The 24,910-nt window shown below is 43.3% G+C and overlaps 1 protein-coding gene across 3 annotated transcripts in view; it reads left to right on the forward strand.

Annotated features, from left to right (window-relative positions):
• Positions 1–24,910, forward strand: part of LOC119400489 (transmembrane channel-like protein 7) — a 52,810-nt gene that overhangs the window by 23,127 nt on the left and 4,773 nt on the right. For all 3 annotated transcript variants that reach the window (XM_037667547.2, XM_037667548.2, XM_049418085.1), the window contains 14 exons: positions 1,468–1,549; positions 2,995–3,160; positions 5,982–6,045; positions 8,971–9,111; positions 11,138–11,289; positions 13,460–13,607; positions 14,328–14,489; positions 15,420–15,586; positions 16,699–16,822; positions 19,066–19,163; positions 19,722–19,829; positions 22,010–22,085; positions 22,413–22,543; positions 24,682–24,852. In XM_037667547.2, the coding sequence (XP_037523475.1) occupies positions 1,468–1,549; positions 2,995–3,160; positions 5,982–6,045; positions 8,971–9,111; positions 11,138–11,289; positions 13,460–13,607; positions 14,328–14,489; positions 15,420–15,586; positions 16,699–16,822; positions 19,066–19,163; positions 19,722–19,829; positions 22,010–22,085; positions 22,413–22,543; positions 24,682–24,852 (1,790 nt within the window). The remainder of the gene's footprint in view (positions 1–1,467; positions 1,550–2,994; positions 3,161–5,981; positions 6,046–8,970; positions 9,112–11,137; positions 11,290–13,459; positions 13,608–14,327; positions 14,490–15,419; positions 15,587–16,698; positions 16,823–19,065; positions 19,164–19,721; positions 19,830–22,009; positions 22,086–22,412; positions 22,544–24,681; positions 24,853–24,910) is intronic.

Consider the following 24,910-nt stretch of genomic DNA (forward strand, 5'->3'; position numbering starts at 1 on the left):
AGGTGAATAAATTGTGAAACAAAGTGATCTAAAGTAGCAAGTGTATGCAAAGTAATCAGAAGTGATCATCAAGTGCAAAATGTGGATGAAATATGAAGTATGGTGAACTTAAAGGAATAAAAAGTGAATTAAAGGTGAATAAAATGTGAACAGACAGTGAATCAAACATGAGAGCATATGCTTTTGCCTGTGCTCTCCTTAGCATTAGCTAAAGGGACTGTCAGATTATTTTATGCTTTGGAAGGCGCTGATGACAGCAAGCTGATGTATTATGATGTATGATGGAAGCAAGAGCCTTTGTGATGCATTATGACTGCATTTGCACCCGCTCAAAGTGCAGCCATTGTGCTGTCTGGTTATTGCGTTTCAATGACTGAGCACTGTTTAACAGAGATCTGTATCATTGCTGCTATTTTTTTACTTCATTGGTGATGATGGCTGACGTGTGGCGTATGATTCCTCACACTGCACATTGTACAAGGAGAATGCATTTCTGACGTCAAGCAGGGGATAGAATTGACACTAAAATAACTGCAATAACATTGCTGTCATCCACGTATAATGAATGAGAAATGAGCCATTTAGTTCAGATGATTTTTCGATTGCCGCCAAGTTAGGTTATATATCTGCTTAGAATCTCTTCATTGAATTGGATCGAAAACCTAACATCCCAGTTCATGGGCTTAAATGTTTCACATTGAAGTTCAATAGGGTTGAAAACTGGGCTGGTTGGTGTTTGATCATCATACCTTATAGGTGAAGTTGTGCACTTTTAATGAGGACAAAGAGCCTTTGTGATGACAAGACAGACATGACACTTGCTACGTACTCTAAGTATGTGGCTCTAAGCATGTGCTCATGTTCATGCTGCCACATTAAGGTAGCAAGTGTCGTGTCTTTCTTGTCCCCTTTGTCCTCGTCAAAAGTGCGCTACTTCACCTATGAGGTATGATGATTTCACCTTGAAGTTTACTGCCATAATTCTTTCATGTGTAGTACCTGGTAGCTTATGTTGTCATTAGTGCCTTAGTTTTAATAATTCGTGCTACAAACAATAATTCAGAACGGTAGTGCAAAGAAGTGCACGGACGGCGACAGATCAAGACAGGACACAGCGCTGACTAACAACTTGGTGTTTATTGCACGTGATCGCATATATATACACACGACACCGCGCGAAGAAAAAAGAGGGGGGGGGGGGGTCACACACTGTGTGCTTTGACTATTCTGAATTATGCACTACCAACTAGCCCATCAGTCTGTCCTTTTGAGCAAACAATAAGGTGCTTGCTGGGGCTCCATTAATCACTGCTTGGTTTCTGCCGACATAAATAGTTTAATAAGCATCAAGCCAAAGTAAATACATTGTTTGATTTTTTTTCCCCCCTCAAGGTGTCCGTGACTGTGCTGTCCCCAGCATCATTTTTTCTTGTGGCTCACGCAAGGCTGACTCTTCCCTTTTTTCAGGCAATGAAGAAAGCCTCAGAACTTGGCAGGGATATCACAGCATGGCTCACGATGTGGTCAAGTGCACTTAAAACCATCGAAGGTATGCCTTGCTCTCATGGCAATGTTCTTTCAATTGCTCTTTCTTTCCCAAGTAGCATCTTTTCCACTGTACTGTTTCCACTGTGTCAGAGAATTTGTGCACGTGCACGAGGACGAATTAGCGATAGAAAGTGCAAACTAAGGTTCACCAAAGGTACAGGACACAGCACTGCTGCTTGCCTGATCTTGTTGCTCTGTTTGTGTTGTACCCAGGAAGCTCAAGCCCAGAATATGTTGCATATGAATATGTTGCATTGCGTATCCAATGAAACCGACAGAGCTAGGTAGGCATGGGGGACATTATGTGTTGTTTTTAACTGTAGTGTAATGATTATGAACTAAATTGGAAGGAACTAAAGTGGAAGAAAAATCGCCCTTTCTGTTGGTGGACTTCGAACCCAGAACCTTAGAATATTGTGAACCCACCACCTTTGAATTTGAAGGTTGTGGGTTCGCATCCCACCAATGGAAAGGGTGATTTTTTGTCAACTTTAGTTCCTTTCAGTTTAGGTCATAATTATTACACTACAGTTAGAAACAACAAATAATGTCCACTATGCCTTCCCTGGCTTAACTTTCTGATGGTTTCATTGGTTGTATCCAACAAAAAGAAATTTCACTGACGATTACAATAATGCTTAATGCAAATTATTTCCGCAAGGTGTCGACTACGCCATATATCATAATTTTCGTGAAGTAGGACAGCACCCACTATGCCGTTATTCGTCTTTCTGCAGATAAGCGAGGTCCCCGCTACACACCTGCAAGGTATTATGTGCACTTTGTTGGTGCTACATGTAGCTGATGACGATGAAGAATTATGGCTGAGCACTTTGCAGTGGGTAGGAAGCACTAAAACACACTCTTTGCGCAATTAGCATTGTGTGACGACTGGTTATTATTTTACTCTTCTGCCACGCTATATTACATATGTTAATATGATTCCTTGCCCGACATGACGCCTGTATAGGGTCTTTTTGCTAATGAGTTTCAAGCACCAGCATGGCTCTGTGGTAGAATACACGACTGCCACGCAGAGGGCCCGGGTTGAAATCCCATTGGATCCTGGGTGTTTTTTTCTCATTTTATTTTTTCATGTCTATCGGTTATGCCACCGATGGTGACGGCACCGCCACCACTCAATGCAGGAACACGTGCCTAAGAGCTGTGCTCTAAAAATGAGCCTCTCAAGCAATTCCGCTTCTTTCATATGCTGCATTTCATATGTTGCATTAAGGGTGCAAGTATAGTTAAACACATTTGCATGGCACACACTTTAAAATTGATATGTTCTAGGATATATCAGCCACTGATTGGAGATGTATGAGTGTCCACAAGAAATCTGTCTTGCAAGTTATCTCACCTTCAAAATTTTTAAGGAATTCCCGAGTGCTGTTATTGTTGTCAGTGGTCCAAAACTTCCTCAAGAGTCTCTGTCTGGTGCAGGTCACTTTGGCACTGGGGTGGTGTCGTACTTCCTTTTCCTGCGCTGGCTACTGCTGCTCAACCTGCTCATGTTCATGCTGCCGGCACTGTTCATCATCACCCCGCACTGGATTCTGCCAACTGTGTTCGAGCCAAATGAAACAATGGCTTCCACTGCAGTTACTGGGTGAGATCAACGAGTGCTGAAATTACCGTATTTACTCGAATCTAACGCGCACCTTTTTTCCGGGAAAACGAGTCCAAAAATCGCATGCGCGTTAGAATCGAGTACCGAAAAAAAAAGAAACTCGGTTATCGTATTGCCATCGACATTTCAAAATGGCCGCTTCCTACGCGCCTTGGCCATTTCTGCGATTTTTTCAGTTCGTACGTGTGCTGAGGAGATTGTCATCCCGTTCTGCGTTCGCATCGACGGCTCCAAATACTCGACTAGTGTACCACGATGCCGCATTTAAGAGAATAGTTATTACATGTGCAGAGAGACGGACGGAAATCGGGCCGCATCGCGGTCGTTCGGAGTTCCCAAAACGTGCGCGCGAGACTGGCGCAAACAGAAGCAGATTTTTTACAGCAAAGCTTCACGAAAAAGTTTCTGTGGACAAAAGCAGGGCCGGTTTCCCGAAATCGAAGAGTGATGACAGCGACAAGGAGTTGTCCGACAGCGACGAGGACTGATCCATTACGCGACTCGTATCGCCGCCGTAGTGGTGACAGTTTTAGCGGCAAGGCCCGCTTTTTGACTTTGTGTTTTACTTTTTTGAAACTTTAGTTCTTTAAAACCCAAATACTTGTTCTTCTGGTTGTGCGAAGTTTGACTCCTACGGACTTTTTTTGTTCTTTTCTCTCACAAAAAATGGGTGCGCGTTACAATCGATGTATTACTTTTTTTTTTTTTGGTGGCGGAAAACGGGTGCGCGTTACAATCGAGGGCGCGGTAGAATCGAGTAAATACGGTAAACTGCGATGTTGTTGTGGTCCTAACACACCACTGACGACCGAGGTGATGCATTTAGTTTTGATGCACTCTGTCTTGGCAGGGCTGGAGCAGCTCTTGTTTTACTGATTTCTGTTAATAATTGTTGGGATTTAACGTCACCACGATATGATTATGAGGGACGCCGTAGTGGAGGGCTCCGCAAATTTCAACCGCCTGGGGTTCTTTAACGTGCACCTAAATCTAAGTACACGGGCCTCAACCATTTTTGCCTCCACCGAAAATGCAGCCGCCATGGTTTGGAACGAGTTCCTGTTACCGCATGACTTCCAACATATATACTGCTAATTTTTGCTAATGGTGATCCCCACAGGCAGCCTGAATAATGCATGTTGCTGGGCGAGTCAGTCGTGCATGATTAAAACAAGGTGCTGCGCAAAAGAAACACGGACAAGAAGAGGTGCTGCAGCCAGTCCTCGTTCTCTTCTTGTCCTTGTTTCTTTTGCACAGCACTTTGTTTTAATTTTTGAAATTAGGCAACCTGACAAAGGATGTGGATGGCACGCATTAAGAAAGGAAGGTGCTGTCAAGGGTTTTGCCTCCCCCTCCTCCCCCCTACCCCACCCCCTGATCAGCTTGGTGTCTTGGCCTGCACAATTGCACACACAGAAGCTGAAAGAATTAATGGCCACATAGAACACGTTGCACAACGAAGTCGCAAAATGAGAGCTTTCCCTTTTTTTTTCGATTTGAAAGAAATCAGTTTATATATTATAAGTAGAGCTGTGCGAATAGCAAAATTTTGGGTGCGAAGCGAATTTGAATATTGAAGTGTGAGTGCGAATCGAATAGAATAGTTTTCGAATATTTCTAGAATATTTCTAGAATATTTTTCGAATACTTCGAAGCTAAATTGCATAAAAAAAAAGTTAGACAGTATTCCTAAGCATATTCTTATGAGATAGCAACATGAAAGTGTTTCTTTTCGCTAGGTTGATGAAGCACTGGCAGGGTGGTCTTTCATAGTTGTCTTATCAAGAATGAGGCAATGTAGAGGCCGAATTCTATTTATGTACATGATATGGTGCAACCAAAGTGTTGCCGACAACACTTTACATGTGATAGGCAAAGATGCCATTTCCTCAGCCTCTCCTCCTCTTTCAACTTCTTTGAAAGCCCAACTGATGTGGCAGACAAGGGTGTGCTCCCTTCAAGTCCGGAGTTCCGAATCTGCCTTGTAGACGTTGATATATAAGAACATCTGAAATTTTGGATGCTAAAAAGCTTCGGCGACCGATTTTTCGGACTTCCTACCCAAATTTCAGGCCCAAAACAGCATTAATTGAGCCCCCAACTCTTCCACATCTTTCATCTCCATGTTGGAACCAACGTTTTCTTGAGTTAATACATTTGCGACCGTAGCGAAGCTTGAAAGGCAGCTTTGCCGCAATACGCCGGTGTGATGAGGCGAAGCGTACTGAAAAATCTAGGGACCACTTTCAATCGGGCGTTGACAGTGTCTTGGCAAAGTCCGACCGTAACGGAGCTTGAAAGGCATCTTTGCCGCAATACCGGGGTGTGATGAGGTGAAGCATATTGAAAATCTAGGGACCACTTCCAATCGGATGTTGATTGTGTCTTGGCAAAGTTCGACTGTAACGTAGCCTGGAAGGCAGCTTGGCCGCATTACGAGAGTGCAATGAGGTGAAGCATATTGAAAATATGAAGGGGTCACTTTCAATTGGATGTTGACTGTATTTGTTTTTGGGAAGTTCGAATAGTTCGAATATTAAAATTCCAGTGCGAATCGAATCGAATAGCAAACACTATTCGAAAAATATTCGAAATTTCGAATATTCGCACACCCCTAATTATAAGTAATCCTTAGATTGGAGTATCTGGGGTAAAGAGCGAGACCATAGTGAGGCATCAAACAGCTTTCATTTGTGTGTGCTTTCTTTTTCTTGTGCCTACTGATATCAGTAATACTATCCATTTAGCGAAATGATGAGGTACCTGTTGCAAGTTCTCATGACAGTGACTTTACTTTCAGCATGCCGACACTGCCACGAATGATGGCATGGTCAGTAAGGCTGACTCCACCAAACCAGCTTTCTGTGAGTGAGAAATTCCTCATTGTCTTCTTGAAAACTTACTGTACCTGTTTTAACAATACACGTGTAAAAGACATTTAACATGCCTAAAAAACATGATAAACTAGTTTAATAGGCAAAGAGTAAGAAGCATAGTTTTTGTGCCCGTCTTGAGAGAGCAACATAATCTACGTCAGCTGAGCTATATGGCGTTAAGGAGGCTCTTACGTTTATACTACGACAGCAGCTTCCAAAAACATGGGTGATATTTAGAGATTCCAAAGCAGCCCTACAAAGTATGTGTAACACGCATAGGCGAGGTAATCATGAACCTGTGGCATCTGATATTGCCTATCTTCACCGCAAGGCTAAGATTGCTGGACATGGCATTACGTTTCAGTGGATCGTCCTGGTATTTCGGGAAACGAAAAAGTGGATAAAACTGCTAGAAATGGACTCCAACCCGGAATTTTTCAAGAATATTTTTTACCAAAGCCAACGCCCTAAACAGCAGAAAAAGATATGCCTCTCAAGAAAAAGACCGCTGTCACTGATCTCGGAGGCGTGTGCGTTGGAGATAGATTGAGAAGGCGCAGGTTGGCACAGCAAACATAATTTAATTGCACACAGGGAAACTATAAGAAAACACTCAAAATAACTAACAGTGAAAATCTTATAAACACAAAAGAAATATGCGAAAGTCAACAAACACAATTCTCAGTACTTTCAAACCTACGACTAGCGTCGCTACCAGAGTGTCTGGCCACGTAGGCCTCGCCGTCGAATCGTAGTCTGGATGGAACACGCTTACTTGGTTCCGTCAAACTCCATAAGTCCCGCCTCCGTGGGGTTGGATCCGCAGTCGATGTATCCGACGATCCTCTTCAATTGTCGCTCCGATACGGGGCGGCTAGCCAAGCTGCCGTAAGCCTCTTCCCGGTCGCTGACGTGGCAAGGCGTCTCTGTCGCTTAGGCCTAAGTACGAGCTCGGCCCCTGCTGTACATGATGACGTGGCGTCCCGGGGATTGTTGCTGGCCGAAGTTTGAAGGGGGACTGCTGCTGGGGCGTCCGGAATTGCCGCAAGGTGCTGCAGCACCTCCGAGGAGCCTCGCCCGAGCGCCGTCGAGGTCAACAGCCACGCCACGGAGTGCCAGCGTCACGGCCTCCGGAATCGAATGCCCGCTGCCTTCCCGTTGACAGAACGTAGCTGCCAATGCGACCTTCTTCTCCAGTAGCCACGCAAACAATCCCAGCTCATCGAACTGCTGCCTTCGTTTACGGCTCGTGTCACGCGCATCGCGCCGTTTGCTACCATGCACGCGCTCGTGCCTGTTCCGGGTGCTTCTCCTCCTACTTGGTCGTCGTCCATACGTCCTCTCCTTACTCATGACAACCGCCTTTTAGAATCTGTCGCTTCACCAAGACAACTTTCTGGCGTTTTATTGACCCAGAAGTGCGTGTGACAGTTTCCCAAACACTTCCTCGACACCTAGAGGCACTGTATCATCGTGCATACACAAGCATTTATTTGTACCGCATAGGGCGTACCACTAATCCCTACTGTGATAACTCTGGCAGCTTAGAGGCAGTGCAGCATATATTACTTGAATGCCACGACAAGAGACAGTTGTTTGAGCTACACATGGAGGTGATTTGCCACGATCCATTAATGTTACGGAGCATATTAGGTGACAGCGATGGGTTTTAGAGTCATAATTTAACCTCAGGAATTGGCCTAATTGGAAAGCTCTAATGATTGGCTTTTTATACAGAAATCTAAACTTACCTGACACCCGAGTTGTAAATATTTATATCAGGTTCACTTGCACATTTCGTATTTGTTTATATTCTTTCTTTTTATTATTGTTTTTTCCTCTCTTCAAAAATATTTTAATTCCATTCCCCATCCCTATACAGAGTAGCATGCCAGTGGTTATATACATGCTGGCAAAAATCTGTTTTTCCAATGAGGAGCCGCTCTGCCTCTGAGAAAAGCTGTCACGGAAATAACTTTTCATTGCTCTAAAGCTCTCTTTAAGACCATGTTACAGTAGAACCCCGCTGATACGTTTTTGAAGGGACCGTAGGAAATAAACGTAAGAGACGGGAAACGTAAGAGCCGAAAAACAGCAAAACGGCAAAATATTTAGGGGTACAGAATTTTATTTCAATTCTCACGAGCAGCACGGAAATTGGCGCGCCAGCCGCGATCTAGTCGATGGATAGAAACGCGGAGCTTAGGACGGCCTCATCCACAGAAATGTAATCAACGTATGTGATTTTTTTAACACCAACAGCTGTAGGCATGAAAAAACTAAGCACACGCAATCACGACCGGCGCGGCGAGTCCGACCGCGAACCGCACGCACGACCATGCGAGCTCCAACCAGCTCGAACTCCTCCCGTTCTCCGACAAATAACGATGATGATGAGTCTACGCCAACGCGATGGCAGAAGTGAATGCCAATCTCGAAGGCCTTGCTTTCGCAAGCAATTACGTCATACACGCCATGTTCGTGCAATACAAATCTCAAAGGCTATGCTTTTGTCAATAGTAAGTGCCAATCTCGAAGGCCTTGCTTTCGCGAGCAGTTACGTCATAGACGCCATCTTTGCAATTTGAATCTCGAAGGCCATGCTTTTGTTTGCATCAATTGAAAGATTCTGTTGCTTGCGCCTCTCACGCGGCTAATATTACGGTCAAACGAGGCCAAGCTGCGTGAAAATGCACCATGGCCGCTCTCTTTGGTAGTCACTCGGTCGGCTCCGAGCGCACTTCGCGACGTATCATACGGGAACGGTTCGACAGTTACGACGTAACAGCGGGGTTCCCAATACATTGTATCCTATGGGAGCTATGCCGGGACCAGCGGAAAACGACGTAACAGCCGGGAAAACGCAGCAGTGAGGAACGTAACAGCGGGGTTCTACTGTATTCGTACACCTAGGAAGAAGCGATGAGTGATGTCTGGGCAGCTGGCAACCGCACCTTGCAGAAGATGCAACAGTGCTACGACGAATACCACCTTCAAGTGACCGGCCAGACCAAGGGGGGCATCTCACCGCTACAGGACTTCCTCCAAGGAACGGTGAGCTCTTTGCTGTCCTCCATATTGCGTGAAAGACTTGCTCATTAGTGAAGTTATCTTTAATGCTTTTAAGGCATTAGAAGAAAGTTGAAACGTGATAAATATTAACCCGTTCAGGTGTGACCTGTGAAGAACTGTCTGTAAATACGTCAAATTTAAAACATTATTCCGAGGCGCTCGATATTCGATTGCAACAAAAATAATCTCATAATACTTTGATTTGTGTGTTTTATAGCAATTAATCTTAATTAAATTGTAATTAATTATCTATTTATCCTGAAGTAATTCATGCTCTGTTTTTGTATAAGTAGGATTAAACCTCTGGCTAGAAGTATTGTTCAACTTCGTTTCCGGTTATATTCTTTTTGAGCGAAGCAAAATTATACTTTTATTAGCTCGCAGAAAGTGGCACGTCAAACAACTTGTCGAACATGGTAGGGCCTTCAGCAAAATGATCATATGCAACAGTACAGGAAAATTAAGTGAATTGAAGAGACATATAATACACAGGAGGTTCAAGTAATCGAAACCTCAATGTATCTTGCTCTTTCCTGGCGACATAACTAGCACAAACATGTTGTGTGCGCATTTGTGTACGAAGCACCTCAAAGGGTTAAAGAACAAAAATAAAATTAGAATACGAAAAATGAGCTAAAGAACTGGGACTTCAAACCCGCGACAGATGCCCATTGCTTTAACTCTTGCAGCATAAATGCAGGTTGGTATAGTTGATAGAACAGCCTTAAGAATTTTCTGCATGCAAACTAGTGCATTGAGATGCTTGACATGTTTTCATTTCACCGTGGATGTATTGACCCCCAACAGCTTGACTGTGTGTCTGCATGTCATGCTGGTTTATGAAAAAGTTCATTATTTTTTCCGCACGAAGCTACAATAAAACCCAAATGGATTTCCTTGTAGCTTTGTGCTGGAAAAACAGGTGGACAACTATTTTTCCCGTTCAAAAAGTAATCGATCAATTACACACAAGAAATTGGTTGATTATAAATAATCATGACATGTCTAAACTGTTACGTACAAGTCTGGTAAAAACCTACTGTAAAATTCCGAGCAAATTCCCCCACCTGAGCAAGCGCCTTCTCCAATTTCACAGCTTATATCAAATTTCCACGCCATTACGGGAGAGCGCCCCCCCCCCCCCTGTCATGCTCCACACCCTGATCACACACTGTGTCCAGGCCTGATCTTGAAGCGCCTGTGGCCGAAATTTGTCGCCGAAATTGTCGCCAAAATTTCATTTTTTTTCTTTCCCGCATAACGTCCTTACCCAGAACTGGGCGCATGACACTCATGACGATTTTCAGTTTGCCGCGAGCAAAAGTATGGCCTTCAAGATCTGTATTTGCAATTTGACATCTGCTGCACGCCGACATGACAGCTCTACGTAACTTAATAAAGTCTGACCTATGAAGCCCAAAAAGCTCTCGTAATATACGGTAGTCAAAGTGGCCTGTTTCGAGTGGTGTAGGAGAGGTCGACTGACTTCGTGCGAAGGCATGACATGAAGATGCTCTTCACCCTTTGATCTTCTTGCCCCTTTCCCACCTTATACCCAACAACGACCAAGAGTCGTCCTTTTATTTCAATAAAGGTCACATTCATTCATTAATTCATGATGGTGTCTGTGACAGACTAGTTAGCAAAAGTAAGGCCTCCAAGGTCTGTGTCTGCTGCCCAAAATAGTTGCATTGGCGGGGGCTCATCATCTGAGGTGCTTCCATGCCATGCTTCCCGCTGTCTGATTGCATTGCCTTCGTGTTTTTGAATTGGTGTAAGGCACCATGCCATGAGCGAGAGCCAGGCGACTTTTGAGGAAGTCCATGTGCACTCTGTTTTTTTCTTTTTCTGGCTTGCCGCTGCCATCTTGAATTTTGGTGCCGTTCCGGAAAAGCACCCCCTCCACTCTGCTGGTAATTTCAAATTGTTGAAGGAGGGAAGGGGGGGGGGGGGGCTGCTCAGAATTTTATAGTATTTGGACTTGACTCTTGAACTTTTCACATTTCAGGGCTGGTTGGAACTGACAGCCCTGTTTGCTGGTCGTTACATCAACTCGGTTGACCACATCGCAGGCACCAAGCTTCGCTACAACTTTCCCTTGGCCTACGTGTTGACCAATGTTGCCTGCTTTGTGCTCTGTCTGCTGCTTATGGTTCGATAGTGAGTCTTAATTCACTTTTGTTGTGACTTTGCTGCAGCATATTACTAAAGAGCCAACTGGGAAACAGCGCAGCGCGCAATAAGAGACACACAGAAAGATACCCACTGGTTTAATGGAACCTTAGGCATTAGTTAAATAATACAATAGTTGCAATATCCAAGTTATGTCTCACTCGTTTTGTAATTCCATTGTTTGTATTTTACTGTGTGAAATTTTATTGTTTAGTTAGCTGTTACGATCAAAAGTGTATGTTCTCTTGCCTGTTCAGTTGTATATATTCCAGCACAATACTGCTAGTTTTTTTCGTGCGCATCTGTTACTCTAACATTTTCTTCTCATTTTCATTCCTCTCTATATTTGTGTTGCTTCTTCATGTTTTATAATTATTTTACATGTTATGATCATTGATTGTATTTTCCCTCTTTATGCAATGCCTCTAGGGGCCTGTAAGGTATCTTTAAATAAATAAATAAATAAATAAAATAAATAAATAATGTATATGACAGTTTAAATGCGCAGGCACAAACAAATCAAAGGTACCCTTCTCCCACATCCCCACAGGGCTTTCTAATGCATCTGATTAAATAAAAAAATCTGCACCTCCCTGAAGGGGATCGTGAGGAAATGCGAATGCATTTGGGTGCACCCGATTAGTGTGCGATTAATTAATGAAGAGAGACGAGAGTGTGCACGTAGAGGCGTAATGCTCGAGTTGCATTGTGTTACATTTCGTCCTAGTGGTATCGTTGCCGCGAGAGATTCGACTTTACCGACTTCCATCACTATCAAGACACCAAAGCGCGCTCTCCCTGCATGATATATAGGTCCGAGCGCGGAGAGGAGGAGTGCCCGAGCTCTCTCTCCGCCGAGCGAGCTCCGCAATGCGAGCGCCCTCACCGGACACAATCCTCCTCTCCCTTACCCTCCGCTGCTCCGCGATGCGAGCGCCATCACACGCCCGCGCGCTCCTCCTCCCCCTTACCCTCCGCCGCTCACCACCTGCTTCGGTTGCTAGGCGCGGCGCAGCTGTTGCTAGGGGCGAGGAGGAGCGCGCCGAGAGATAACACCTGTGCACATGCCGGCCAGGGACGCAGGACAACCCCCGAATAAGAAATGCATTCGCATTTAAAAAAGATATTTCTGCACTAAACAGTGATACAAATGGGTCACTTGCACAGGCACTACCTCTTTTTTCAATAAAAAAGTAGGGATGGGTGAATAGTGAATTTAAGCTTTGAAGCGAATCCGAAGCGAATAGTGATTTGGTCGAATAATTCCGAATCGAATAGTTCGAATAGTATTTACCACATATTATTAAGAAAAATGAGCATTTTTGTCATGACCCTTTACCGATCAGCGCTCGCCCGTTGCCGATCGGGCAAGGTGGCTACTTACTAATACCACTGCAGAGGAGGGAACGACCCACATCCTAAGGAGCTTCGCCCCTAACGAGAAGAAAGCAAGGAACTCGGGCACTCTGCTTGGCAGTGAAGTACTCTGCCACAGAGCCACAATAATGCTTGAAGCTGCTTCGAAAGGGGACCCTCTAGAAGCTTCATGAGAGGTGAAAAGTCATGTTAGCAGCTATGAAAATATTGCATGGCAGAAGCTTAAATTCGCACCAGGCATCATGCCTTGTGAATTTCCTAATGAGTGGGTTTAAAGCTTCCCACTCATTATGAAAGGCTTAGCCATCACTGATAATCATCATCAGTTACAGCATCAACAAAGTATGCAGCTACGTAGGTGCACATATTGCCTTACAGATGTGTCGCGGATACTTTGCAAAATGATGATGAATTATGGCAGAATGGTACTTTGCAGCTGTACTTGCGGTCGGTACCCTAAGAGAATTTACAGCGGGCTCTAAGAAGGCTATTCCTCCTGCTTGCGCTGTGACAGTGCTGCATGTTCCTTGCAGGCCTGGAGTTTTTTGTGCACCTGTTCTTGTGAGGTGCCCTGATTCCTGATTTGTGCATTTGGATGAACAATTTTTTTATTTTATTTATTTATTTCATTTTTACATGCTGCAGCCCTGTGAAAGGGCTATTGCAGGAGTGGGATTATACAGTGCAGAGGAGGTCGCAACAGACAAAATTTAGCTCCACTTTAGACATTCTGCGTTGTGGCATGCAACAGCAAGTGCTGACATCCTGTTGTCGTGTTCAGCACGACAGCTGGAGTGCGGGAGTCACTGCTGGTGTCGGAAGGGAAGCTGCATCGGTACTGCAACATGGTGTTTGCCTCCTGGGACTTCTGCATCACCGACGAGCGAACTGCACGACTGAAGCATGTCAGCATTGTTCAGGAGCTCAAGGTAACCATTTTGTCCTTCTCTCGAGCTACTGCTTTCACAGAAGGCAACTGTAACTGTAGCTATTTATTACTTGAATTATGGTGATGATGGAATAACTATAATTGGCAAATGAGTTCTGTGGAAACCCAAAAGCTGAAGGAAAGTTCATGAAAGGGAATTGCAGTTCACCTGATTGTGGCATGAAACTACATAGAAAATCAATCAATCAATCAATCAATCAATCAATCAATCAATCAATCAATCAATCAATCAATCAATCAATCAATCAATCAATCAATCAATCAATCAATCAATCGATCGATCCATCCATCCATCCATCAATCCGTGTGGATTTCTCACATAATAAAACCTTAATTTGTGAAGAAATAAACTAATCTGGGACCAGGATGAATTTTTAATCAACAAAGAGGCTTTATTTGTGTTTGATGCAGTGCTTCACTTGTAGTGACACCACTGTCTACTACAATTTCGTCATCTGAAAATGACAAATAGGAAAGGAGCGTGTGTTTCAAATGTTACCAGCTACAAGGCCGAGCTTGCATGTCTGTCAGCTGCTCTTTCCTTGCATGGATATTCAGATACATGTGGCCACGGTCACCTCGCTGCCAACCCTCCCTCATTAGAGATGTGAACTAGTGTATAGTTGATGACGAAAGCAAAATAATTAATGAGCGAGGAATAAGGAAGATAGTCAAGTGAGCAAATGAATTTTCTCAACAGAGTGACCTGGCGGAGGAGCGTCGCAGAGCAGAGATTGCCAGCTGGACTCGGAGCAAAAAAGTTGGCCTGTTCGTTGTGCGACTCTTGGTCAACCTCTTTGTGGTTGCTGTCGTGGTGGGCTCTCTTTTCGCTGTCTACCATGCAACTAAATTCTCATTTCAAGTGAGTTGGTTGTCTTACCCAGTCTTGCACCAAGTCCCAACCGGTGTTGCCGTCTTAGTTAATTTCTCAGTAGCTGCAACAGTTTGTCTTGTTTACCAGCTTGGATAGCAAACATTGATTAATGGGACACTGCGCTGAAAAACCTCTGAAATTTGTTGATCGATTTTGATGAAACTTGCTGAGTTTATGTATATTTGAGTGCTGATTTAAAGTGTGCAAACATTTCATGTGCCTTTTGGGGAGCAAGATTTTTCCTAAACTGACAACAAAGTGAATCAGCACATCACAATAATCAGCACCGTATGCAGTACAACAGAATGGATGTTCTAAACCCACTTGAACTAATGTTCATTGTTGAGCATTCATGAGTGAAATTCCAGCTTGACATAGACTCACTCATGAATGTTCAACATGTCATAACTTTTAAGCGCTCGTTTTCCTGCTTCACTGTGTGCACTGAGATATCACCATGAATATCCATTGTCCATCCTAATGGCTAGAGTCACCCATTAGGTGACTGTGACAAAGATGAAACCGGTGAAACACCTGGCACTCGTTGCCTAAGAAAGAAGTAGATGGACATGTATGCTCCTTTATTTTCTTATTCTTTTCACACAAGCTATTTATTCTAAACTGATAATTTATTTTTCTGACATGAACGAAGAATAACAGTACATTGTCTCAGTCAGGGCTTCCTTCTCACTGCACTAATGTCCGTCTTTTTGTACTCTTACCTTTGCATACCAGGAATAAATTCTGAAACAATTTTTTTTCTTTCACATGAAAACTCATAGGTACTGTTCCTTTTCTTGATAAAAAATGTGCATTGCTTGTCCTGGTTTTGTTTTTAGCCTAAGCAACTGTGCAGCCATCTCATCATCTCATTTTGTCGCTGCAAACCTGGCTGATGTGTTTTCGCTGCTTTTACAGAGGCAATCTCAGGCCCAGACCACTCACAAGACCCTGGCACTGGTGATTCAATTTGTGCCTTCGTTGGTCATCACGGGCCTCAACATCATTGTACCTGCACTCTTCTCGAAGCTCATTCGGCTGGAGAACTACTCGGTTGCATATCAAGTCAAGCTCACCTTGCTCAGGTAACCTTCAAGATGCATCGGTGCATGTCAGCAATGTTTTAAAGGTACCCACAACTGGCCAGAACATGAGATTAGATCCTTGTGGAAATGATAAGACCGTGAATTATTGGGCTGATTCAGGCATCCTTTTTGTGATGTGAGTTGGATTTATGTTTTAAGTCACGTTTAAAAGTCATAAGAAACTGGTATGTCGTGCAGCCTAGTGTAAGAGCCTTGAAGCTGGATTATGGAGTCTTTCACTTTGTTGTCCGCACAAATCTATCTCACAAGTCATCTTGATATCCGCAAAAATATTGATGGCTAATATAGCCCAGAACATGTTCAAAATCAATTTTAAAGTGTGAGCCGTACGACTGCACATGAAACGGACCACCTCGTGACATCGACGTCAACTTGGTTTGAATATGAACAACCAACACAAGTTTGAACAACCAACACCTTCGACACAAGTTTGTGTTGCATGAAACCCTTGTCCTTATTATCTTCTTTGTACATACAGCTGGGAGCCTGCACTTTGTTGTAACTCCTCAGGACCCCACAACGTCTGGCACAGCTTTACAAAATTACTCCCGCTAAACCTTGTAAATTGTTCGTCTGCTGTATGGGTTGGACAGTGTTTGCAGTGAGCAATATCTGATAACCTGCACGAGAACTCTTGCAGTACATGACCCTGTAATGCGAAATGGATCGTAATGCGTGCTATGCAGTTTTGATATGTCTATATTTCTGACGTGTTGGAAAGGTTAATCAGTGGCACATATTCAACAAGCCAAGGAATCAAAGGTTAATCAGTGGCACATATTTAACAAGCCAATGAATCATTAATTGCTGTACTGATAAAGTTACAGTTCAGGTAACATTTCTTTGTTTTTCTTTCGGGCAAATGTGAGGCTCTTTATAGCCAGAAATAAAGGTGAACTAGTAGCTTTAATTTTTCTTGATGTGGAAAATATGTTTAGGCTTTACAGGGTTAGGTTTGGGCAACATATATGGAGAACAGTGCTGAGTAATCAGGAAGCGATGTCAAATTGGCTTCACATTTAATGAGCCTCATGTAAGTGGGCAGCGCTGAAAGAGTCCAATGAGCTTGCCCTTGCCTTTCCTTTTTCTAGGACAGTGTTCCTGCGCTTCACATCCATCTTTGTGCTGCTGCTGTCTCTGTACAAGCAGATCAACTGCTCCCCCGTCAAGGAAGACAACTGCCTAGAAGGTGATGGGGATTGCAAAAAGCCAATGGTGAGTTTATCCAGTTGAAGCTTCAGATGGAGATTCAGTCGGGGATTCAGTTGAAGATTCACTTGGGGATTCAATTCAGCTGGAGATTCATTTGGGGATTCAGTTGATTCACTTGAGGATTCAGTCGTGGATTCACTTGAAGATTCACTTGGGGATTCAGCTGGGGATTCGATTGGGGATCCAGTTGAAGATTCTCTTGGGGGATTCAGTTGGAGATTCACTTGGGGATTCAGCTGGAGATTCAATTGAGTCACTTGAGGATTCAGTCGTGGATTCAGTTGAAGATTAACTTGGTGATTCAGCTGGGGATTCGATTGGGGATCCAGTTGGAGATTCACTTGGGGATTCAGCTGAAGATTCATTTGGGGATTAAGTTGATTCACTTGAGGACTCAGTCGTGGATTCAGTTCAAGATTCACTTGGGGATTCAGTTGGGGCTTCAGTCAGGGACTCAAGTCGGCAATTTAGCAGGGGATTCAGCAGGGGATTCAGCTGGAGATTCACTTGGGGATCAATTGGGGCTTTCTATTATTGCTTTTTTTGCAGGCCACCACCCGAAAGGTTCATGTCAAGACCCAAGTCTATAGAGATCTAATCAAGACTGAGGTTATAGAAAAGATAGAGGCTTGAAGTGATGAGAGCCCCTTCGAATGAAAAATGTCACTGGAGCCAATGTTTTGATAGGGGACTTGGCAAAGCACTGGCTCCATTGGCATTGTTTGTTCAATCTGTTCACGTCACTAAGTGTCTAGAGACGTTATGCACCATCAATACCATGACAGCACAATGATGCCAGTAACGTCAATGAGCCTTTAGTGTCTGTGTAGTCGCTATCGTCATAAAAATGAAGACAAACAGTGGCAGTGCGTTATCGTAATGGTGCTACCTTGTGCAATGTTTGCGGGTTGATATAATGTGCCTCTTATCTAATGTTAGTGCTCCTTTTTGACCTTGTACAAGATAAAAGTCAAGGTTAGAATAACAGAGCACTTTGGTGCATTTCAATGCGTGGAAATAAAACAGCTCTAACAACAAAAAGAGCGAAGTTTGTGGTCACTGTCCCTGTGAGTGTGGGATGTCTTGCATTTTATTTGTTTAAAGGAGTACTGACAATATCTTGGACCTCTTTCTTTTTGCATTAAAGGGATGGTATCACCAAGGCTTCCTCTGTATGCAAGGACACTGAGCATGAAGTGTTGGACACAGCAAATGTTTAGAATATATTTTAATTCGCTTTCAAAGTGTGCCTAAATGCTCATTCTCGCTATCAAGACCCATTGCTAGCGCGACTGACATCGACGTCACTGCGTAGGAAGCGTAATGAAAGTTTTAGTGGCGTGGAACGAGCGGTGACCCACAGCTCCACTGCACTGGGCAGGCCAAGAGAGCATTGGCTGCGAACTACACTCATTTTGTCTGAACTTTTTGCTAAAGTAACCAAAGTTGCTTGCATTTTGCAAAGTGTTTCGCGTCATCACGCAAACCTGTGAAGGCGACATTAGAGAATTTAGTTCGTTCGCACACTTCTTCGTTTTTGCATACCTGGTTACTGTAACCATAAACGTGAGAGGCCGGATAGGTGGGGCCACCTGGTGGCGCTGAGATGAACCAGACAAGCACAGAATTGCTATTGCAGAAACATAATGTATTCCATTTCTCTCTTGGTGTAAATTCTCGGCAGCGGCTTCGTTCCAAATGTATTTCATTTTAAAACATTTGTTCGCCATGGTCACTCAGCACAAACAAAGAAACACACCTATAATTGTGGTTGCATGAAGCGTCACAAGATGTCGATACCATCGTGCGGTAATCCAGTACTCTGGAAACGTCTCTGCGCATACCGGAATACCGTACGCGCTAACACTTTGTTACAGAATTTTAGCGAGTGTTGAAGGCATCCGGATGGTTGCTTGCGTATGTGTGGGAGAGAAGACAATGCAGCACTGCATGCGTCACAGCTTTGTGAGCTCATGTGTTCAAGTTTCCTACACAGTGAGGTCAGTGTCCAAATCGGCACCCAGAAACCGAAACCAAATGTCGTTGACATAAATAAGGTGATAATAAATTATTTACCGAGAATACATCAATCTTGGAGCGTGTATCATGCTTCCTGGAGCAATAAGAAACATTTGAAAAAAAGAATGCCCAAGCCACAAATTTGATGACATCACCCCTTTATCACCAGCTGTGCTGTGAGCCAGCCTTGCGCGACTTAGTGCAACCTGTCTATATTTTTTTTTCAGTGCTGGGAAACGGCCGTTGGTCAGCAGATCTACAAGCTCACTATGTTGGACTTCATTGTTGGAGTGACTCTAGTCTTCGTTGTGGAGTGCCCGCGAAAGTGAGTTTGTAAACTGCTCTGTGTGTCGATTTGTACGGGTGGCGTTAAGCTAACCAGCGTAACTGATGTTATTTATTGCTACGTTTACAGCACAAACACCACTGGAAGTTAACGTCGCTATTTTTTTAAATGCTACATGGGGTCTTACCTTCACAAATTTTTTGTGAACATTTCCTCTAAATAGGCCTCGTCTGACACCATTTGCCCACTTGCTATGTGTCTTTATTGGTGTGGTGTTTTGCAAATGTTGTTCATCAGCACTGCTTTTCATCCGCTACATGGTGAATCAAAGTAATTTCACGTTTTTTCTTTTAGGAAGAGACGATCCACCTAATCTCTGAACATATGCTTTGCACTGTTGTACTTTAACCTGCCTCATTGTATCATTGAACACTTATGTCATGGGAAATGCTTATTCCATAATTGTTTTGTTTTCTAGTTAATTTACATACATACTTGAATATTATATCATTGAAAAATCGTTCTTGATTGCATTCGATTTTGCAGGTCACAGTTTCCTTTCACTGTGCAGCTCTCTAACACCGTCTTTTTGTACAGGTTGATAGTCACTCGCTGCCAGTGCAAACTGGCGAAGGTGATTGGCCAGCAGGAGTTCAACATTCCAAACAGAGTCCTGGATCTCGTCTATTCTCAGACACTTTGCTGGTAAGCGCAACACTTGTGCTTGTTCCTTCTAATTATTTTCTGTGATGATTTGCTGTAGCGCTGCGGTTATTTTCATGATTTGAATGTAACCGCAGGTTAAATCATGCTGAATAGTGGTATGCTTAGGGGCCCTGATATTTGAAATTTTCTTTTAATTCTCGATTGATTTTCATGAAACTTGCTGAGTCTATGCATACTTGTGTGCTGAATTCAAGTGTGCAATCATTTTCCCATTACGGCATGTAGTTTTTAAAATATCAGACATTTCATGGTGCCTTTTTGAGAGAAAGATATTTTCTAAACTGGGAGATTTGCGAAGTAAATCAACGTATTATAATTTCTGGATTGAGAACTGTATGTAGTAAAGCAAGAATGAATGTTGCAAACCCATGATGTGTTGAACATTCGTGAGTGAGTTGATGTCAAGCTGGGATTTCATTCATGAATGTTCAACATATCATAACTTTTGTTCAAATAGGTTTAGAACATCCACTCTTGCTTTACTACATACAGTTCTCATTCTCAATCATTGCGATATGCTGATTTACGTTTAACCCTCATAATTTATGAAAAAATCTTGCTCCTAACAAGAAACATTGAATGTCTGATGTATTAAAAACTACATATTGTACTTGAAAAATAATTGCATATTTGATGTCAGCGCACAAATATACATAAACTCGGCAGTTTCCATCAAAATCGATTCAAAGATAAAGAAAAAAGCACCAGGGCCTGTGCGGAACATGCAGAACAGTCACAGCGAAAGCTGGAAGAACGGCCTTTCTAGAGTCTTTTGTAAACTTTCTTGGGGCAACTACAAGTATACCTGCATGGCACCCACTGTATCATAAATCATCATACTTCTTGTAAAGAAGGGAAGCATCCACTAGGCCATTATTCATTATTCTGCGGATAAGCGAGCTACCCGCTACACATCTGTAAGGCATTATGTGCACCCGATTGATGCTGTCGCTGATGATGATGAAGAATTATGGCTGATCCCTTTGTAATGGGTTGGAAACTTTAAACGACCCACTTGTTATGCAGTTCATAATGTGTGACGCCTGGCTGTCATTTTACTCTTCTACCACGCTATATTACACATGTTAACGCGATTTCTTGACCGACATGACGCCTGTATAAGGTCTTTTTTGCGAAGGAGTTGAAAGCACCGGCATGGCTTTGTGCTAGGATACTCGACTGCCACGCGGAGGGCCTGGGTTCAAATCCCATCTGATCTTGGGTATTTTTTCTGATTTCGCCTGATAGTGGTTACCTACGGCAGCAATATCGGCTGTTGTGATCTCATAACAGCTTTCGCTGTAAAATTTAAAGAGCAGGGTCCTCCCACGGCTGAGGCATAACTGAACAGATGAGGATGATGGTCAAAGTTTTAAACTCTGTTGTAGTCGCAGCTAAAATTTAGTGCACTGTTCTTGTATGTTATGCCATGTGAGCGTTGCTTAAAGGGAACAAAATTTTTAGCTGCTAAGATTTTCAGCCAGATTGAAAGATTGGGTGATGAAATCGATAGACACAACCTTCATTTCAGGCAAAAACTAGAGGAAAATAATGAATTTAATGTGTTTTTCACACACTGCCGCGTCGTGAACTAGAGGAGGTGACGTTTGCTGACGTTACATACACCAGAAACGGGCATGCCAACGATGCCAGCCGTCACCCGCGTGCCTCAACCCGCTCGGCTCCCACTAGGTTTCCCAGAACCACTACGAACAGCACAGGCAATGAACGATGCTTCTGGCTGGGGTAAAGCATCAGGGCTTTTGCGGAAGGGGGAGTGTGGGATGAAACGAGAGGTAAAGAAAGGAAAGAGGAGGACAGGAACACATGCACCCTGCATGTGCCTCGGCGAATGTGACGTCACGGCTCGCGCTCGCGTGCAGCTGCTGTGCGCTGACAATCCACCAAAAGTACAGCTAACTGTTCAAAAATTTGTGAAATAAACTCTGTTTATCGGAACAGTCGTGTCCTCTGAGTAGAATTTTGATGTTTTCGTCAGTTTTTCCAATTTTGGTCGGTATCCCTTTAGGTTTTGCTTTCAGCTGAACAGTAAACTGCGGCATTTTCTCAAAAGTGCTTCTCTTACATCTTTTCTCTGTATGCATAAACATGTAGCCTGTGGCTGACAGTGAAAATATCTTGTTGCTGTTTCATGTCAGGCTTGGGACTTTCTACTGCCCACTCTTGCCTGCCATCACCCTGATCAAGTACTTCATCATCTTCTATGTGCAAAAGGTTTGTAACAGCTCCACGTTTATTGCTTATCGAGTATAAAGGCTGATGCCTCGAAGCTTTTCGTGGAAAAAGCATTTTCTATTACATTCATTTCATTTCTATAAGGCACTGTCGAAACAAAGATATATGGACGAAGGGACTTGCAAAATGGTTTTGCATACTGGTAATTCGAAATGCAGTGTATGCTTGTCTGAAGCTTATCCGGAAACTCTGCATGTCTGGGACAGTCGTGGGATTGTGGAAAGTGTGAATTTACTTATTTGCTTCTCTGTGATTGTGTGGTGTTGTCTGCTTGTCTGCAAGAATTATTTTTACGTTATCTTCCAGTTCACACTGATGAACAACAGTGCGCCATCTCAGACGCCATATCGAGCCTCTCGATCCAATACGTTCTTTGTCATTGTCCTGTTGTTGGCTCTGTTCCTTGCTGTGATCCCATTCTCTTATGCCTTAGTCGAGTAAGTATGCTTCATCTCTTCCTTATTGAGCTTTCTCAATTTCTCTCTTTTCTGTTCAATTTTCTCTTAAAGGGGCATTAAGGCAGAATTATTTCACCTGTATTAATAAATTGGCCATCCACAATACCAAAAGCACTACTTGTGCCATGATGAGGCGCTTGGTTAGCCAGAAAATGCAAAAAATAAAAATACAAGTGGCAATGCCACCTTGAAGTTTCTGGTCCCCCTCATGTGAAATCATAGATTTTGATGGCTTCTACTAATGGCTGCATAATTGTCTTTCAATATATCGATAAAAATTTATTGTGTTGTGTTCTGAGGTAACCAGATTGTTAACATGGCAAGTTTAGGAATCTTATTGAGCTGATGCAGCGAAATTATGAAAAAAGACCTTGCAATTTGTGATGTCACATTGACACTCAGGTGCTGAGATTTTGGCGCGCAATTAAGAAATTTATCTCTTGTCCTTCACATTCTCTTGTAAAAACGAACCTATGATTGCAAAATGAATGGCACTAGAGATCTGTCTAAACTGGGTTACTGTTTCACTTTAGCATCCCATAAAAGGGGAAAGGTTATGAGGCATTTAGACCCCATTGATGCTGTCATTACTTATTTGTTTCTGTTATGAAAGTTATTGTCACTTAAGGTGGTTGCCAATGCAGGGACCAGAAATTCTTCCAAGCAGCCTATTATCAGCTAGGTACTTGCATTATAACACCTAGAAACACACACACACACAAAAAAGACTTTCTGCTGTCTTTGACTGTGCTTACCTCCCCTTGACAATCATTCTGCTGCTCTCGTGGACAACTCGTTGTCTGCCCTATGCACTTATTTTTCTTAACATTATTAACGCGATAGCATTAGAGAGCTTGTGTCGCGGAAATTCCGGTGTCGGTGATGGCGTTGCTACCGATGCTTGTGAGTGAAAAATCGTCCGTGACCGAAAAATCGAGAAAGATGCAAATAAAATAAACAATAAAAATCTTCGGTCCCATTGAGGATCGAACCCCGGGCCGTTTGCGTGGCAAGCAGATGTCCTACCACAAAGCCACGATGTTACTTGCAGCTGCTTTGGAAAAAAACACTACATAAATGCCATGTAGTGGAAGGAGTCTCCTTAATGCATTTTGTTCGGCAGGTGTCACCACAAAAATGAGCCCATTCGGCGATTTGTAGGCGCATTGGCGAGGCCATCAAACTACGTTTTTTGCGCGATGAAAAAGGCCAGGATAGTGCAGCCATCGCCGCTAAAAACACACACTAACTTTCAAACAGCTCTAAAAATGGACAACTATGTCCATCTAGCGGAAAATATATCAAGCCAACGCCTGCTTTCCAGAGGAGGCGTTGATCAAGCAAACAGCAAACGCTAGATAATGTGCTTCCATCTTTGAGGCATTGTGAGAAATATGTATCGACTCTTGCACAGAGAAGTGCTTTAGATCGAAAACCTGTACCATTACTATAGATACATCGCGCGTGTGCACGTGTTCGTCTGTGTGCGTGTGTGTGTAACAACACACAATAATAAGTATGCACTTAGTGGTTGAAGTGCGCACTAGGGGCCGGATTTCGCTATCGTGTTCAACTCTTAAAGGCGAAGCTTAAGGGTCCCCCAATTTTTTTGGTGTAGCCGCTTGAACACTTTGTTTTGTTTTTCAGAATTTTATGCTTAAGAATGTTTGGTTTTCAGTGAGAGGGATAGGGAGATTGCCAGCTTGAATATTTTATTGTTTTGGGTACCTCACCTATTTTAGCCCAGTCAGCCAGAAAGTTGCTTTGATGAAGCATGCTGGGAGTAATTAGTTGATGCGTGCTAGTACTCTGCGCGCCTGTGTCATTGGTTCTTCAGTTCTGTCACACACATATATATATGTCTCACCTTGATAATAAATTCAGTTGGAAGTTTGTTATGCCTGTTCGTGTCTGTGTCGTCCTTTGTCTAAGAAAAGTTTTTCGTGCAAGTAGTAGTTGAGCATAGAGTAGCAACTAGCTCGTACCCTCACCTTGTTATGCTAGAAAGGTCTGCTCAAGCAGTAACGTTGTATGCTGCTGCACTTGTTGAAAAAAAAGAAGGGACATTTTGCTGTTCTCAGTGGTGGAGTGTTTTGATTGTGTTTCATGTGTTCCAGGATACAGCCATCGCTGTCGTGTGGGCCATTCCAGAAGTTTTCTTTCACGTGGGAGGTGGTGCCTAATTTAATCAATTCGTGGAAAGATCATCCATGGGGACGGTATGTGGTCAAGGCAGTGAACTTCCTCACCAGCGTTGCATTTGGCGTGCCTGTGGTCGTGGTGTTGGCGTGAGTATCGCTTGCCCCCTCATACATAACTGGCCCGAAAGGGTGTACAGTCGGCAAT

The sequence above is a fragment of the Rhipicephalus sanguineus genome, chromosome 7 (assembly GCF_013339695.2).
Source record: "Rhipicephalus sanguineus isolate Rsan-2018 chromosome 7, BIME_Rsan_1.4, whole genome shotgun sequence".
Taxonomy (NCBI): domain Eukaryota; kingdom Metazoa; phylum Arthropoda; class Arachnida; order Ixodida; family Ixodidae; genus Rhipicephalus; species Rhipicephalus sanguineus.